This window comes from Muntiacus reevesi, chromosome 1 (genome assembly GCF_963930625.1).
Source record: "Muntiacus reevesi chromosome 1, mMunRee1.1, whole genome shotgun sequence".
Taxonomy (NCBI): domain Eukaryota; kingdom Metazoa; phylum Chordata; class Mammalia; order Artiodactyla; family Cervidae; genus Muntiacus; species Muntiacus reevesi.
The window spans coordinates 73644228-73663723 of record NC_089249.1 but is presented as its reverse complement, the minus strand read 5'-3'; the positions used below and the strand labels follow the sequence as shown (position 1 = coordinate 73663723).

Below are 19496 nucleotides of genomic sequence, written 5' to 3'. Positions count from 1 at the left end.
CAGAGCTATGCAGAGTACAGGGGCAGCAGACAGTACCAATGCTGCTGTATGGTGATTCCTAGTAGAGATGAGAATGAAAAAAATCATCTTAAGTTATCCCATTAACTTATGTTAGTGCACAAGTTAAGATACAAATCATGATGAAATAGTGATACTGTGCAGGCCTTGAGGGGCTCCTGGGCACAAGGCTTTTGTGTCCCCCATTTCTTTGACTATAAGGAAGCAGCCTTTATTCAACCTCCATGACCTTCCCTGAGTTCAAGCAACTGTTAATTGAGGAAGGAAGTAAATGGGAGACCAAGAAGAAAGAGTCAAGAGTAGCCTTGGGGCAAGGTACTGTTTCCCCATCAGAGGATACAAACAAAAATATCTTTAATCTATTTTGCAGATACTGAATCCTCCTCAAAATGGGAGAAGTTAGTTAATGATTAACAATGATATGCTGCCTACAAGCACATAGATCCCAGACCAGCTGGACTTGAAGGTTTTGGTGCTGACTCCTACTTAGCTCATCACCAACCCATTAGAAGAATGTCCATGAGCTTATCTTGCCTTCTTTTACTATAAAACTTGTCACCATCTTCCTCAAGTTGAGATATATGGGTTTGAGGGCATTAGCCCACTGTGTCCCCTTTGCCTGGCAAAGCAATAAAGCTATCTTTTTCTACGTCACCCAAAACTCTGTCTCTGAGATTTGGTTCAGACAGGTGTACAGAGTTGAGTTTTCTGCATCAGTAGCACTGAGAGTAGAGAATGGCTCCAGTTAGAATCCACTGATGTCATCCCTGTTGGTGTTCAGTCACTAAGTCATGTTCAACTCTTTGCAACCCAATGAACTGCAGCATGCCAGACTCCTCTGTCCTTCACTGCCTCCTGGATTTGCTCAAATTCATGTCCATTGAGTTGGTGACATTATCTATCCATCTCATCCTCAGCCACCACCTTATCCTTTGCCTTCAATCTTTCCCAGCATCAGAGTCTTTTCCAATGGGTCAGCTCTTCACACCAAGTGGTCAAAATATTGGAGCTTCTGCTACAGCAACAGTCCTTCCAGTGAATATTCAGGGTTGATTTTCTTTAGGATTGACTGGTCTGATCTTCTTCCTGTCCAAGGGACTCTGAAGATCTCTAGCACTACAATTCAAAAGCATCAATTCTTTGGCACTCAGCCTGCTTTATGATCCAACTCTCATATCCATACACGACTACTGGAAAAATTATAGCTTTGATCTTTGGCAGCAAAGTGATGTCTCTGCTTTTTAATACAGTGTCTGGGTTTCTCATAGCTTTCCTTCCAAGGAACAAGTGTATTTCATGGTTGCAGTCACCATCCACGGTGATTTTAGAGCCCAAGAAAATAAAATCTGTCACTGCTTCTATTTTTTCCCCCTTCTATTTCCCATGAAGTGATGGGATTGGATGCCATGATCTTAGTTTTTTGAATGTTGAGTTTTAAGCCAGATTTTTCACTCTCCTCTTTCACCCTCATCAAGAGGATCTTTCCTCTTCAACTTCTGCCATTAGAGTGGTATCATCTGCCCATCTGAGGTTGTTGATATTGCTCCTGGCAGTCTTAATTCCAGCTTGTGCTTCGTCCAGCCTGGCATTTAGCGTGATGCACTCTGCCCAGAAGGTAATAAGCAGGGTGGCAGAATGCAGTCTTGTTATGCTCTTTTCCCAATTTTGAACCCATTAGTTGTTTCATGTCCAGTTCTATAAAAACTGTTGCTTCTTGGCCCACATACAGGTTTCTCAGGAGACAGGTAAGGAGGTATGGTATTCCCATCTCTCTAGTATTCTCCACAGTTTTTTGTGATCCACAAAGTCTTCAGCATGGTCAACGAACCAGAAGTAGATCTTTTTTTTGGAATTCCCTTGCTTTTTCCATGATACAAAGAATGTTGACAATTTGATCTCTGGTTCCTCTGCCTCTTTGAAACTCAGCTTCTACATCTAGAATTTCTCAGGCCATGTACAGTTGAAACCTATCTTGAAGGATTTGGAGCATAATTGTGCTAACATGTATGGTAGTTTGAACATTCTTTGGCATTGCCCTTCTTTGGAATTGGGATGAAAACTGAACTTTTCCAGTTCTGTGTCCACTGCTATGTTTTCCAAATTTGCTAACATAATGAGTGCAGCACTTGAACAGCATCAGCCTTCAGGATTTTAAATAGCTTAGTTGGAATTCTGTCACCTCCACTAGCTTTGTTTGTAGTATGCTTCCTAAGGCCCAGTTGACTTCTTACTTCAGGATATCTAGCTCTAGGTGAGTGACCACACCATCATGGTTTTCTGGGTCATTAAGATCTTTCTTGTGTAGTTCTTCTGTGTATTCTTACTACCTCTTCTTAATCTCTTCTGCTTCTCTTAAGTCCTTATCATTCGTGTCCTTTATTGTGCCCATTTTTGCATGAAATATTTCCTTGATATCTTGAATTTTCTTGAAGAGATCTCTAGTCTCTCCCATTCCATTGTTTTCCACTATTTCTTTGCATTGTTCATTTTAAAAGGACCTCTTATCTCTCCTTGCTATTCTCCAGAACTCTCCAATCAGTTGGGTATATCTTTCCCTTTCTCCCTTGCCCTTCACTTCTCTTCTTTCCTCAGCTATTTGTAAAGCCTCCTCAGACAATCACTTTGCTTTCTTGCATTTCTTTTTCTTTGGGATGATTTTGAACACTGCCTCCTATACACCCCAGTAGATGTGACAATTTAAAGACCAAAATTAGACAGTCCTTCTTCAGGAAAGCAGTTATGTTGGAAAAGTATTAATAAAACAGTCATTGGAAGAATCTCATGAATTTTCTGAATGTGGAAATGTCCTGGATAAAGGACATCTTGAAGAGTAACAAAATCAGCCACCCCAAAATATGTTTCCTTGGTACAAGATTATTTTAAACTGATTATTTTTACAAAACAGCATACATAGAGGAAGCTCTAAAACCAGAAATGAAGATGCCTTTTTGTAAGGGAAATTTGTATTTATAAATTAAATCTCCATTTCTAAGTGTGTCTATCTCTGTGTATCAGGAAGAGAAGGAGGACTCTAAACCTTGAGAGAATATTATCACTAGAGGAGAAACTGACTTAAACCTGCATAACAAGCATTACCCTTGTTTACCCTAATTTTCCTGGTAACTTTCCTATAACTGACCTCCCACACTTTTCTTTCTTTTGTCTTTCACTAAAGATGGTATTTTAAATTGGTGGCTTAGGCCTCCTCAGGGAGTTACTTATTTTTCCTGGGTATCTTCTATGTATAGATGAGGTACACCTGTTTGTAAACTTCTGCTTTTTTTTTTTTTTTTCTTGTTAATCTCGGTTTTAACAAAGATACCACTCCAATGGCAGAAAGTGAAGAGGAACTAAAGAACCTCTTGATGCATATGAAAGAGGAGATTGGAAAAGCCAGCTTAAAACTAAATATTAAAAAAAAAAAAACGAAAAAAAAACTAAGATCATGGCATCTGGCCCCATTACTTCATAGCAAATAGAAGGGGGAAAGGTGGAAGCAGTGACAGATTTCCTCTTATTGGGCTCTAAAATCACTACAGTTGGTGACTGCACCCATGAAATCAGAAGATGATTGCATCTTGGCAGAAAGCAGTGACAAACCTAGACAGTGTGTTGAAAAGCAGAGACATCACTCTGCTGACAAAGTTCCATACACTCAAGATTATGGTCTTCCCAATGGTCACATATGGTTGTGAGAGCTGGATTGTAAAGAAGGCAGAGTGCCAAAGAATTGATGCCTTTGAACTCTGGTGCTGGAGAAGACTCTTGAGAGTCCCTTGGACAGCAAGGAGGTCAAACCAGTCAATCTTAAAGGAAATCTACCCTGAATACTCATTGGAAGGACTGATGCTGAAGCTGAATCTCCAGTATTTTGGTCACCTGATGTGAATAGCCAACTCATTGGAAAAGCACCTGATGCTGGGAAAGATTGAGGGCAGCAGGAAGCTACCCTCTTCTAGGACATCAGAGGATGAGATGGGCGGATGGCTGGATGGCAACACTGATGCAATGGACAAAAACCCGGGCAAACTCCAGGAGCTGGCGAGGGACAGGGAGGCCTGACGTGTTGCAATCCATGCGGTCACAAAGAGTCAGACACGACTGGGCACCTGAACAACAACAATCTTTGTTTTAAAAAAGGGATCTCAGCTAAGAGCTGAGAAGGGCGGAGGGGAAATTATTTTTCCTCCTCTACAGACTCCTGATAGAATAATGGCAGGACCCTGAGGAGAAGAATGCCCAAAAGGAAGTCAGGTGCCAAGAAGCTTTTCTATGACCTCCTATCTACCCAGTGGGTTGCGCCATTTCTGAGTTTTAGAAGAGCAGTTTGAATTGGAAGGGAGGCCACTGATCTGTAAGAGGAAGTATGAAGGCAAAGGCAGGCTATGAGAGCCCTAGGGACCAGTTCATGGAGACAGGACAGCCGCCTCCACACACCAGCTGTGCTCCTTGTGGTCTGATCTATACAAGCGTACAAGCTATGACCTGTGGGTCACGGGGCTCAACTCTGACAACATTTTCATCATTGTGGCCAATTCTCCCATATCCAAATGCTCATTCCCAGGACAAGTTAACCAGTAACAACAAATTTCTTACTAGTAATGTGAGCAGCATCTTGAGAAGAAGTACACAGGACTTAAGAAAAAAGTTATGTTCTATACACAGGGTCATGAAAGTAGACCTGATGGACATAGGTTCTTATTATGTTCATTGTATGTATGTGGAATACTGAAATAGCCTAAGGTCAAATAGCAAAGAATTATTGTTTAATTTATAAAATAATCATGCAATTATTCTTTTATGTTAAAATAATAATTTAAATCTACATTTCTTAAATAGCGCTTCAAGATGAAAGAAAAAGACTGAATTATAGAAAAATATGTGTAATGTGATCAACCTGAAACAAATTGATATTCTTTGTATATACATAGCAAAGGGTACAATCAGAAAGTCTATTTACCAAAAGAGAGTGTTTGATAGAGGGGAGATTTCAGACAGTTAACACTAATTATCTTTGTCCATGTATCTGCATTTCCTAAATTTCTGCATCCTAATATGGATGATATTATTTCCAAAAGAAAAAAGAAAAATATGATAGCACTGTGTTTCTATATTTCTCTACCCTATTGCACCCTAACTTCTCTCTTTCATAGTGAGAAAACTATAAGGAAACTTTCTTTCTTTCATAATATTGAAGAAAACACAAAAATAAAATTAAACAAATTACTAATTATACCTACTACTGAAGAGGAATTATTTAGGTGCACACTAGGCCATAGATTATCCTAAAGCAAAGGACAGCATAGTGAGAGTCAGAATTTGAATGCCAGTAGGATCTCAAAGTACACACTCAGTAACAACATGTGTGACCTAATTAATAAAGAATTGGATGCTGTAAGAGATTAGCGAGAAGTTCCTTTATGGTTCTACTGGTCCCTGTCATTATATTGTAGGAAGAGGGAAATACTGAAAATGAGAATCTGGTACCTTAGTTGAGGAACTGCTGGATGTGGTTGGTGGCAGCTTCTGAGGAGTCTGGAAGTAATTCTCAATTGGGATTTTGCTGCATGTTGGAATTTCCGGAAGCTGACTCTGCTCCGGGGATTGTTTCATCCTGGGGTCAGCAGTTCTAGTGGTTATGTCTTCTATTTTTCCAACTGAAAGACGTGCAGTTTCTTCTTTCTGGTTAATGATTTTCAATATCATATGAATAACATTTCTCTCTTACCCTCTATCTGTCTCTGTATCTGTCTGTCTTTCTCTCTCACAGACACAGCACAGTATCCACACTCTACCAATTTTCTCTGGAATAACAAATTTCTCTGGAATAAGAGCACATCTTCTGACACTCCCAATACCTCCCTAGCTTGGAGCCCCACTAGGATTGCAAACTTCTCTCTGCAGATGTTAAAATGCAGGTAATTGCAATGTCATTGGTCTGTTCTGGAATTCTGGCTCTACCTCTGCTGCAACTTCACTAAGACAACACTTGGAGTAATATAATAGTGGAAAATTCTATCAGGTTATAATGGTCTCAGAACAGCATAGACTGCATTCATGAACATTTTTACTCATTTTGTCTTTCATTACCTCATGTATTTACCAAATAAGCAAAATGGTTTCTATCCTCTACTCTTCAAATCTAGGAAACCCAGGTCTCCATTCACTTAAATGCTTTGTTTGTCAACATACCAGAGATATTCCCTCAAAGTCATAAACGCTTAGGCGGGATTCTGTTGTCAGCATAGTCTCTATCAGGCCACCAAATCTTTCATCGCTATGAACAATGCACAAATCCATTTGCAATTTCACCCAGGGTACAGACCCATACATATACAATTTTAGTACTTGAATTTTTACAATTGTTTAAGCCAGGGAAGGAAGTGTTTATGAAATAATTTATCTTGACTATCTCTGGTTTTACCCATGAAAGACTATTTCTAACATTCTACAGTATAGAGGGCTTCACCAGTGCCTCAGCAGTAAAGAATCTGCCTGAAATGCAGGAGGTGCAGGAGACGCAGGTTCTATCCCTGGGTCAGAAAGATCCCCTGGAGGAGGGCATAGCAGCCCACTCCAGTATTCTTGCCTGGAGAATCCCATGGACAGAGGACCTGGCAGGCCATAGTCCATAGGGTCACAAAGCATCAGACACAACTGAAACAGCATAACACGCACAGTATAGAATTGCCACAGTTCTTACCACTTCGAGCATTCATTTAACCAATTCATAAAGTATCAGTTGTTGATAAAACTTTAGATGAGAAACCTGATTAAAATGAATGTCTCTGACATGTAGCTTCTTGATTAGGATACTCTCTCACCTCGCTTGTCACCTCATTTCTCATTAGAAGGCTTGAGAGCCTAGGATATGCAAACAAATCTGAGACATAACATTATCTGATATAAATTTTTAGAGGTAAATTTCAGATATTGTAGCAGTCTATCCTCTGACTGTAGGAGCAATATATGCCATTAAATGCTCATGTTTTAGAATTCAATTAGGCTAGATTTGAATCCTGGCTCTAATGTTTATTTTCTGCATGGCTTAGGAGAAGCTTTTTAACCTCTAGGAACTTCAGTATTTTCATATGTCAAGTGGGATTAACAATAGCATCCTCATGTGGTGTTATAAAGAATAAATAAGATAGTGTACACAAAGAACCCACATCTTAAAAGTCTAGCACCATTAAGTGCTCATACATAGAAATATCATTGCATTATTATTTTACAGTAGACATAGGGGTTTCTATTTCTGCTCTGATCCACAGATGTTTCATGCTTAATCGTGGGCTTCTTGATGGAAACCCCAGATAGAAGTGGTATCAGAAGCACTTTATTAAAGAAACTTTTCTATTCACCTCTACTACTAATTTAATCACATTGACAAGAGCATCGTGATTGGTTTTCACAATCAGTTAAAACAAAAACTTCCATCATAAAAGCAGGATTTAGATCCCTAAAATACACTATTTGTGTGGATAGTACTTAAAGATAATAATTATTTTTTTTCCCTTGGCTTATTTCCTTCACAACTCTACCTGGTTCTTAAATCATGCCAATATGTGGTATTTGCTTTCAGGGAGACACAGCAGTAAGAATCAAAGAAAATATTGGTCTGCTTCTGTCTCTGAATCCCAAACACAGCCTATATCACAGAAAAAATAGTTGGGAGACCCTATGATGAAGGAGCAAGGCTTTCCTGCTCTTTCCCAGCAGAATGGCCAGATCCTTTTGTTCCATGTTTCCTACTGAAGTGGCTGGGCCCCAAAGGAGAACTGTCTGCAAGGTGTGTCTAGGTGTATGAGGCCAAGGGGATAGACAGGCCTCTCTGGGATTCCTATGCTCCCAGGAATTTGGGGGGCAGGAGAATGATTCATATGAAAGTAGAAATGACTATTTCACGAGTTTAGGCAGATGCGACCTTAGAGAGTGTCAATTCTAAGCCTGTATGCATAGAAAAGTAGAGTTGACTTGTGGTGTAAATGTATGTCATTGTCATAGCAGACTAACAGTGGGTCTGAGGCTTCAACGACTAGACCAAGGCCATCTGGACCTAGAGGCAAACAGGCACAGATTACTAGCTCTATCCCATAAATAAAACAAAGACTACATAAGGCATTACTTATTATCAGAGTTAACAGTAATAAAAACAATAACACGTTAAAACTTGAACAATTTTGTCAAAAGAAATGTCTTCAACTGGTATGCTTGGATTCGTAGAGAGGGCTTCAGCCTGGGCAGCTTGGAACTTGGGTGACAAACTATTTTCGTGATTTAAATGCTGCTTTGGCCTATTCCTCCTGTCATTTGCTTATTTGCTGCAGGGATAGGTGTTGTACCCCAGTGTGATGGTAACCACAAGGGTCATATCAGGACAGAATAAAGGCAGGTGAGGATAGGAGTTGATGCACATGTGTGTGTGCTCACTTTTCCATCCTGATCTGGTCTGATCCTGGGCCTAGGGCACAATGAATGAAAAAATGCTGCCTGCTCTATCAGTAAACTGAGGATGTTGTGCCCATCAAGCCATCACATTACAGCTGCCCAAACTGCAAGTCCTGAGGGAACTCAAGATAGAAGCAGAATGCCCTCCATCAAGCAGTCAAATGCTACAGCCAATCCTGATGGCACACCCTCAGGAGACTCAGGGTGATGAAGCACAAGATACTCGCCCAAGATAGCTGAACTTTATAGCAAAGGGATTATTTCAGTGAGCTCAGACCCTTGCATCTTTCTGTATATAAAAATGTGTTAAATTTCTTAACTTGAGATATCAGGTTCTCTTTACAGACACTAACATTTTGAAGTTCTGACTGCCTGCTCTTTGTTCCAAGATTCCTGTATAACTTGCCTCCCCATCTTACTTCTTCAGAGCAGCTCTCTCAGAGCTATCTGAGAATATGTGTCCCCATCGTAAGTTCTCATATTTGTCTGCTGAATAAAACATAACTCTTAACTTTTAGGTTGTGCATTTTTTCAGTTGACAGGCACCTTATAATTTATATTATAGTTTAATAACAAAGAAAAATGTACATTTATTATAGTTGCTGCTGCTGCTGCTGCTGCTAAGTTGCTTCAGTCATGTCCGACTCTGTGCAACCCCATAGACGGCAGCCCACCAGGCTCCTCTGTTCCTGGGATTCTCCAGACAAGCACACTGGAGTGGGTTGCCATTCCCTTCTCCAATGTGTGCATGCATGCTAAGTGGCTTCAGTCGTGTCCGACTCTGCAACCCTATGGACTGCAGCCCACCAGGCTCCTCTGTCCACAGGATTCTCTAGGCAAGAACACTGGAGTGGGTTGCCATTTCCTTCTCCGATTATAGCTGCAATAAATGCTTAAAAAGGGAAAGTAAACTGACCTTTGAAAGCAAACAAGAGGAATACCTAATATATTCTGAGAGTGGGCAGGTATCAGTGAGGACTTGCCCTAGGAAGAGATTAAAGTTTTCAACTCAAGACAAGTGATTTCAAACATGGAATGTGTCTATGTCAAAACGTCTGACCTGAGAAGGAGCACCGGACTTTGAAAATAAACCCTGTCATGTGGTCAGTGAGCAAATGGGAAGAGGGCCAAAGGAAAGTGGAATGTATGAAGTAAAGACACACTCATTTTGACCTGTTTGGTCACTTTCCCTCCTCTTTCTATTCAATACAAGAGTAACCTCTCAAAATTGGAGGTTTCATGAACTTATGCTTTGGAAAATAGCCAAATTAACAAGGAGTTAGAATAGAATGGAATCACAGACTAAACACTGATAAATGAAGGAGTGATTATAGTAAATAATAAATGGGATAATAGGAATAAATGGGAAATTCAAAGATGATAATTCTTGTACTTATGTTGTAAGAAGTATAAGGAATGGAATCAAAACGCTGGTACCTTGCTTGAGAAATTGCGGAATGGTGTCGGTGGAAACATTGGAGTGATCTGCTTACTGCTCACAGTTGGGTACAAGCTGGTTGCTGAAGTTCCTGGAAGCTGACTCTGGTTATGAGATATCATCTTTCCTTTTACGTCGTTAGGTTTGGTGGCTGTGTCACTTTTTTTCTGGAGGAAAATAGATTTTTTTCTTAGTTCTTAAAAATGATTTTCAAAATCACACAGAATACAGCATCTTTTCTCTTTTTAAATGTTGAATCTGAACTTTTAAATTTTTTCTGAACTAATAGCACATATTCAGATACCTGTATTACTTATCTTTTACCTATCTCAACTAGGATTACAAATTTTACTCTCCAAATACTAAAAGCTCAGACAAAATTTCATTGGTTTGGGGATGGAATCTGAGTCCTACATCTGATACAAACTGGCCAAAGCAAGTAGATAACCTTCCCCAGCTATAAGAGAAGCAAATCTAAGCCCAAAGTTGGCTGCACTTAAGGATGTCTCTTAACTATGACTTTCTCATCAAGAAAAGACACAAGTGGGTTTCTAATATCTATTCTATGCTTCTACAAACCTACCAATCTTCTGAGAAAGATTACTGGGAGAAATATGGACTCTTGTAACTAATAAGAACAATGACAACAACTACAACAAAGCCACAAATTTAAAGTCCCCTTATCTAGGGGTTCTGTCCTCAAGTGGAATGTGTAGGGGTGGTGATGAGGATATAGCCTGAGTTAGAGTGCAGCTTGAGTCTTGGGAAAGAAACTGTGTGGTTTAAATCTTGCCCTTGCCAACCACTGACACTTAACTTGGGGGAATCTTTCCCTGCCCATTCATCTCAGACACATGCTCCATAGTCCCAGGTTTCATGTAACCCAGGGCAAAATAAAAATCAGGCTGGGATAGAGGTTGATGCCTATAGCTGTGGACTCACTTTCCCACTCCTGTCTTGTATTCCTTTTTGATAAAGTACCTATACTCCAAGATCATTGTCTAGAAGGGAAGAAAAACAAATTTATTACAGTCTTGATATATACTATAAAGGAATAGTAAAGGGTTCTATAAAGGCAATAAAAAATGAGACTATCTATAAGTTTTGGGGAGGGGTTGTCTCGGTGAGGACATGCTGAGGAAGGAATTCAGGCTGGTACCTGATGGTTGAATTAATTTAGCCATTAAAGCAACATGAATCATGAATGCAAATCAAGGAATTAGCCTGTGTGCAAATACCTGACATGGGAAGGAGAATAGAATGCTAAGAACTAATCTAGAGGTGCGGTTAAGAGAAAAGGGGTGAAAGGAAACCGAAATGTAGGGGATAAACATACCCTTATATTCCTGTCTAATTGTCTGGCCACCTCCATAAGACCATCACATATATAAGGTCAGCAATTATTCATAAATGTAAAAATTTCCAAAAGTACAAGGATTTAGAATACACTGAGACCTCAACATCTTTTTAATTCATTTATTTTATTGGCCTTAATATTTTATTTAATAAGTTTTTGGGTGATTTGATTGCATAAAGAAGTTTGTATCTAGGAAGGGAATACTGAGAGATTTTTTCGGGGTCATGAGTATTCTTATAATATGATGTAGGGAGGGACACATATTAGGAACAGGAAAATGGTACCTTGGTTGAGGAACTGCTGGATGGCTTTGATGAAGGCATTTGAGGAGTCTTGGGAAGGCGCGCGGTTGACGTTGTGCTCGTTACTGACAATCCTGGAAGCTGACTCTGCTCCTCGGTTAGCTTTGTCCTCTTAGATTCATTAGTTTTGGTGGTTTTCTTTTTCTGAAAGTAGGATTTTCCCTGACTGGTTAGTAGTTTTCAATGAGAAATGAAATACATCTTCACTACTAAGAAAATCAACTTTTTATTACTATATTCTAGTTATACTCATTCTAGTTAATCTCATTCTCTGTTGCCCACTTCTCCTCCTGCCCTCAATCTTTCCCAGCATCAGGGTCTTTTCCAAAGAGTCAGCTCCTTGCAGCAGGTAGCCAAAGTACTGGAGCTTCAGCTTCAGCATCAGTCCTTCCAATTAATTTTCAGGGTTGACTTCACTTAAGATTGACTAGTTTGACCTCTTTCCTGTCCAAGAGACTCTCAAAAGTCTTCTTCAGCACCACAATTTCAAAGCATCAGTTCTTCAGCACTCAGACATCTTTGTGGTCCAACTCTGACATCTGTACATGACTACTGGAAAAACCATAGGTTTGACTATAAGGACCTTTGTCAGCAAAGTGATGTCTTGGCTTTTTAATATGCTATCTAGGTTTGTCATAGCTTTTCTTCCAAGGAGCAAGCATCTTTTAATTTCATGGTTTCGGTCACCATCCACAGTGACTTTGGAGCAAGAAAATAAAATCTGTCACTGTTTCCACTGCTTCCCCATCTATTTGCCATGAAGTGGTGGTACAGGATGCCATGATCTTCATTTTCTGAATGTCAAGTTTTAAGCCAGCTTTGTCACTCTCCTCTTTCACCTTCATCAAGAGATTCTTTAGTTCCTCTTCACTTTCTGCCATAAGGGTGATGTCATCTGCATATCTGAGGTTATTTGTTTCTCCTGGCAATCTTGATTCCAGCTTGTGCTTCATCCAGCCCAGCATTTCTCATGATGTACTTTGCATATAAGTTAAATAAGCAGGGTGACAACACACAGCCTTGTGGTTCTCCTTTCCCAAATTTGAACCAGCCCTTTGTTCCATTTCCAGTTCTAACTATCGCTTCATTTCCTGCATACAGTTTTCTCAGGAGGCAGGTAATGTGGTCTGGTATTCCCATCTCACTAAGAATATTCCACAGTTTGTTATAATTCACACAGTCAAAGTTGGGGGAGGGCTGGCAGCGACAGAGAGGGATGACATGCATGTGCAGCAAGCGCTGTGGGACAAGGGCGTCCCAGGTGGCACAGTGGAAAGAATCCGCCTGCCAGTGCAGGAGATGCAGAAGACATGGTTTCCATCGCTGGATCAAGAAGATCCCCTGGAGAAGGAAATGGCAAGTCACTCCAGTATTCTTGCCTGGAGAACTCCATGTACTGAGAAGCCTAGTGGGCTATAGCCCATATATAGGGTCACAAAGAGTCGGACACAACTGAGTGACTGAGTATGCACACAGTCAAAGGCTTTAGCATAGTTAATGAAGCAGAGTTCAAAGTTAAAAGTGTTAATCACTCAGTCATGTCCAACTCTTGTTGGTCCCATGGACTGTAGCCCACCAGGCTCCTTTGTCCTTGGGATTCTCCAGGCAAGAATACGGAAGTGGTTTGCCATTCCTTTCTCCAGAGGATTGTCCCAACCCCGGAATCAAACTCAGGTCTCCTGCATGGCAGATTCTTTACAATCCGAGCTTGCTTTTTTTTTTTTTTTTAGAATTCCCTTGCTTTTTCTATGACCCAGCAGTATTTGGCAATTTGATCTCTGGTTCTTCTGCCTTTTCTAAATCTGGTTTGTACATCTGGTTCTTCTGCCTTTTCTAAATCTGGTTTGTACATCTGGAAGTTCTTGGTTCACATTCTGCAGAAGCCTAGCTTGAAGGATTTTGAGCATAATCTTGGTGGCATGTGAAATGAGTGCAATTGTACAGTAATTTGAACATTCTTTGGCATCATCTTTCTTTGGGACTGGAATGAAAACTGACCTTTTCCAGTCCTTTGGCCACTGCAGAATTTTCCAAATTTGCTGGCATAACGAGTGCCTTACTTTAACAGCATCATCTTTAAGGATTTGAAATAGCTCAGCTGGAATTACATCACCTCCTAGCTTTGTTCATAGTAAGGCTTCCTAAGCCCACTTGACTTCACACTCCAGGATGTCTTGCTCTAGGTGAGTGACCACACCATCGTGATTATCCGGGCAGGCTTTGGCAAACTTCGGTAAACTGTTTTCTTAATCTGATTGCTGTTTTAATACACGTCTAGAAGAGGAGTAATGATTCCATATTTCCATCATTCAGAATTATATTATACAAATTAAAGTGCACAGTAGTTCAGAAACATAATGGTTAGTCAGTACCTAGTAATTTACTGACTCTGAAACTCATTTTCACTCTGCCCCTGGATCCCCTTTTCTCTGATTCTTCTATTTGTACATTGAGAAATGAATAAAGAACTAAGTGTTCATAAAAAGAGCCATAGGAAAAAAACTCCTTCTGTGGGACCTTAGCCATCCTACCTTCACAGGTGTATCCTTGACTGATTCAGGTCCCAAAGCTTCATTTGCAGTGGATGTGGATTGGCCAAGACTTGACTTATCCTGCTTGCGTTTTTGCACTGGAGTTGCTCCTTTTTCCTTGCTTTTCTTTAAAACTGATGTAGTAAAAGAGAACATGGTGAATCCAAAGGAACTGGTCGAGATACATGAAGCACCTTCAATACTGTTTCCTCTCAGTTCCTGCTGGTGGATCTGGGTATGGTTGTATCTACCTCTACTGCATTAGCCTCACTTGGCCAAAGGTGGCCAAAAGTAGCAACATAGGTACAGGTTCTGACTCGAACACCCTCAGTGGTTTCCTTTCTTGTCCCCTGTACAACAAGCATACTCTTTCTATCCTTTGGACTCATCTATCTCAGTCGAATCCTTTTACAACTCTTGTATTCTTTATCTTCCTCTTAATAAACTAAAATTTCATGATGCTAGTCATGGGTCAATACCTATATAAGATCTATTTGAATTATTGAAACCAAAGAAGGAAAATATAATCTAACTTGTGATGGGACAAAATGGTGATACTGGATTTCACTTTTTCAAATATGTCTTCTAATCCAGTGGTTTTATAAGAGGTGAGTTCTTCACATTTCTGAGAGGTAGCTTTTTGCTTAAGTACTGTTTCATATTTATTTTTAGAAAGTATAAAAATGATGAAGTAAATGTGATAATAGAGCATGCATATTAACTGATTTAAATATTTTAAAAACCTACATGTTCTAATTTTGTTTCATCATTGTCTAAACTTTCTAATGCGTGGAAGCCTCAGACTTTCTTACCAACTTCTACTATTTTCTTTGCTCACACCCCCAGAATACACCCTTTAAAACACATCAGATTTCTTTGGAGGAAACACATCCTCTAAGTTGTTAATTTTTGGCATCTAAAATTCTACCACTGTCATGGCTACTGAGTCCCAAGTTGGGAAAGAGAGGTCTAAACTTTGACCAACTCAAGGTCAAAGTTGAGGTCAGTGAGAGAGAGTGAGAAATAAGAGTTCTTCCAGTTACCTTTTAACTTCTCATTTCTAAGAGTTTTGGCAAGGTCTTTAATTTCATCTATATCTCTGACCAACTCTATTAGCTTGTTAACACAGGCAGGCCCTGGGAACTTCACTTCCATCAAGTCAGCAATTTTAATTCTGTCGTATTCATCTTGCATTTTGCTAGTCAGTTTTAAATCCTCAGCCAGTAAAGACTTAATCATGTTAAAACATTTTTCATTGATGTGCTGAAATCCTTTTAGCAGGATAATTTTCTTGTAGTCATTCCCCATCTGTCAAGTTAGGGATGTGCCTGCAAGAGAAAAATAACATACAGTGTTACACCTTTATATAGACCACACAGTGGGGTGGGGGGATGGTTTCAGGAAGATCTGAGCACATTACATCTATTGTGCACTTTGTTTCTATTATTATGCTGTGATATATAATGAAATAATTATATAATTCACCATAATGCAGAATCAGTGAGAGACCTGAGCTTGTTTTCCTGCAACTAACTGAGGCTTCCCAGGTGGTGCTAGTGGTAAAGAACTTGCCTACAAATGCAGGAGACATAAGAGACATGGGTTCAGTCTCTGGGTTAGGAAGATCCCTTGGAGGACGGCATGGCAACCCACTCCAGTGCTCTTGCCTGGAGAATCCCATGGACAGAGGAGCCTGGTGGGCTATGGTCTATAGGGCTGTAGAAAGTTGGACACAACTAAAACAACTTAGCACGTTAGTACATAGATAGTCCCATTTGGGAGTGATGAGAAACAGTGATACTCAGAGTCTGCTGCTGATTCTCAGTCTACTCTGTAATCTCATTTTGGTTCCAGCCACTGTAGAAAACTCTGCTCCACAAAGATAGGATGTTGGAAATGGAAGCAGGCTTTTCAATGCTTTTGAGGCAATCTCCAGATATCCCACCAGAATGTATGGAGATTTGAAGTTTGGAGAAGGACATGGCAACCCACTTCAGTAGACTCTTCAGTCTGGATTAGGTACCAGGGTGACTCATTAATCCCAACAATAGTGCATCAATATCTTCTGCTATTTCATCAGTTCATCCAGTTATGATACTAGCTGAGAGAAGAACTCGTGTCCCCTTTTGAACTGCAGCCTCTCTTTAAAGTTAACAACAAATGTCTTTAGCAGCAGGCAGGATCAACTCTTCACCAGTAATATAGTAAAGGGCTTCTTAGCTTTAGCAATGCGGTTAGCCACTATAACTTTACAATGTGGTTAGCCACTAAGAATGATCTTCTCAGTTCAGACATATTTGATGAAGTGGTGGCCTTAAAAAATTGTTTCTTTTCTTTGTGTAATATATTTTTCTTTTGAAAAAATCCAAAGGCTTGACGTTTAATGCAGGGTACTTTTTCTCTATGTGGCAAGAAAGTTTTAAAGGTTTCATGGCTTTGTTGGATAGTTAGTCACCACATATTATACAAAGCAGGCTTGGAGAATGTGAATTACCTGTGCAATGAGCTTGTAATTTAAGAGGACTTGGTACTTTCTTTAAATGCAGTTTTCTTTCTGCCTACAATCTTAGAGTCTTCTGCTGTCTCATCATTGGGTCTTTCCAACTTTTCAAAGTGGCTCTCCAGTGACATTTGTATTTCAATCATTTTGGCAAGGGTTAACTTAGGGACTTACCAAAATTGTGACCAAGACTAGCACACAGTGAGGAAAAGAGACCTGGATGTAGTGGCAAATAAAATAATAGGCAGGCCATATGAGGACTAAAATAAGTGTTGAATTCAGACTTAAAGCCGGCCATCAGGTGCAGCTGTAAACTTAAAGTACATCAACTCACTTGCCACTAAAATCCTGCCACCAGATGCAGCTTGCCATTTGCCATTCACTACAAAGGTTTTGATATGTCTGCAAGCAAATGCTTTATTATGTTCTCTGTGCAGTCAAACCTCTCTGCTAAAGACAGTCTGCATTTGCAGCCGCTCTGTGGCACTAGCGTCACCATCTCAGCTCCACCTCAGATCATCAGGTGTTAGATTCTCATGAGGAAAACACAACCTGGATCCCTCACAAACAGAATTCACAGGAGGGTTTGTGCTCCTAGAGCTTACAGCTCTGGTGACCAGAAGGGATGCACTGGAGGTACAAATAAGGTATGTTCAACAAAAGGTTATTTCTCTAAGGTCAGGAAATGTAACAAATGTAGCAAATACACGGAAATAAAGGAGGAAGTTAGACCAAAGGAGGCTACAGAACAATGTTTCAAATGATGAAACGATCTAAAACCTCAGAAGAAGTAATAAAAAAAAAAACAAACAAACTCAGGAGAAGACGGGATGTACAGAGAGAGAAATTAGAAGTTTTTAACAAAAAATTAGAAAATATAAAGAACAACCAAAGAGAGAATGAAGAGTGAAATAATTGAAATGAAAAATACAGCAGAAGGAGTCAACAGTACATCAAATGATACAGTGAAAAAGACCATTGAGCTGGAAGGCAGAATAATGGAAATCACTGAAGCTGAACAGAATAAAAAAAGAAAAAAAATTGAGGACAGTTTGAGAGAACTCTGGAAGAATATCAAGCATGCTATCATTCATCATATCATTATGGTGGGTTCCGGGAGGAGAATAGAGAGAAAGGGGGGCAAAGAATGTATTTAAAGATATAATAGCTAAATAGCTAAAAACTTCCCTAACTCCAGTAAGGAAACAGACATCTGGGTCCAGGAAGCATATGGAGTCCCCAAAAGAGTAAACCCAAAGAGGACCACACTAAGATACATTGTAATTAAGTTGGCAAACATTAAAGGTAAGGAGAAAATATTAAAATCAACAAGGTTAAAGCAACATATATACAAGGGAATTCCCTTAAGGCTGAATTGTCCACAGAAACTCTGCAGACAGGAAGAGAGGGGCATGATATGTTTAGAATGATGAGGAAAAAAAAAATCTATAACCAAGAATACTCTAGCTGGAAAAGCATTTATTCAGATTTCATGGAAACATTAAAAGTTTCATAGGCAAGCAGAAGATAAAAGAGTTCAGCACCAGCAAACCAGCTTTAAAACAAATGCTAAAGGGACTTTCCCAAGTAAAAATAAAAGAAACATGAAACATAAAAGGAAAAATCTTATAAGTAAAGGTAAATATATAGTAAGGTAACATATCAAGCTAGTAGGAAGGTTAAGAGATAAAAATTGTCAAATCATCTATATATGCAATAAGATGTTAAAGGATATACAAAACAAAAAGTTGTGAAATATGATGTCAAAATTTTAAACATGGCAGTGGGGAGGAAATGCAGTGTTGTTAAAATGTATTTAAACTTAGATCAGTAACTTATAATAATCATATATGTATATGAACTAGACAAAGATATCCACTCTCCCCATTTTTGTTTAACATATTATTAGAAGTCCTAGTCACAACAATCAAACAAGAAACAAACAAATAAAAGGAATTCAAATTGCACAGGAAAATTTAAAATTGTCACTGCTTGCAGATGAGATAAAGACACTACAAAAAACCTACTAAAACTCATCTTGTGAAGTAATTAGCCTCCAACTAATAAAAAAAAAAATAAAGCTTTATCCTGAGATTGCAGCAATTCAAAAAAAAATTCACTTAAGTTGGGGGATACAAAATTAATATGCAGGAGGAAATTTCAAGATGGTGGAGGAGCAAGATGGAGAGATCACCTTCCTCCCCACATTTACATTAAAAAAAAAATACATCTACTTATGGAAGAACTCTTGCAGAAGACTTTTAAACACTGGCAGAAGACCCCAGACTTCCAAAAAGGCAAGCTTACCTCTGCAGAATGAGGTAGGACAGAAGCTATAGAAAAATGAAGAGACAAAGGACTTGGGACAGGGACCTGTGCCTTGGGGAGGAAGCCAAGGACAGGAAGTTTCTGCACACTCGGAAAACCCTTCAAGGGCAGGGATGGGCAGAGCTTCAGAGCCTCAGAGAGGAACACACCAACAGGTCCTCAGTAGGTAGAATGGAGATGATTCACCACAGAGATCATTGCTGATCAGCACTTTCCAGTCGAGACTGTTTGCACGCTCACAGCAGTGAGTGGGAGCTGGGTGCTGAGGCTCAAGTTTTGGGGGTTGGACCCTAGGGAGATTGGGGTTGAGTTGCTGTGAAGATACCCTGAGGGGGCGAGTGTGACAGCTTAGGGAGTCCAGAGAAAAGCCTGGGCCTGCCACAGAGGCAAGAGACTCTCTAAATTTGCATGCTGGCAGATCTAGGACATCAGCTTTGTCAGTGCCATAAGTGGCATGAGTCAAGGCTGTGGACTGCAACCTGAGGTAGATATCCCAAAGCCAGCATAAGTGCCAGAGGTGAGACTACACATACCAGCATTTATGATCCCAGAGGGGGAACATGGACCGATTGGC

The 19496-nt window shown here is 39.8% G+C and overlaps 1 protein-coding gene across 1 annotated transcript in view; it reads right to left on the bottom strand.

Moving 5' to 3' along the window:
• MNDA (myeloid cell nuclear differentiation antigen) overlaps positions 1-19496 on the bottom strand; it is a 41476-nt gene that overhangs the window by 9370 nt on the left and 12610 nt on the right. The window contains exons 2-6 of the mRNA XM_065925719.1: positions 15138-15422; positions 14095-14228; positions 11546-11707; positions 9904-10071; positions 5506-5700 (exon numbers count right to left, since the gene is read on the bottom strand). Coding sequence (XP_065781791.1) covers positions 5506-5700; positions 9904-10071; positions 11546-11707; positions 14095-14228; positions 15138-15402 — 924 coding nt within the window. The 5' untranslated portion in view covers positions 15403-15422. The remainder of the gene's footprint in view (positions 1-5505; positions 5701-9903; positions 10072-11545; positions 11708-14094; positions 14229-15137; positions 15423-19496) is intronic.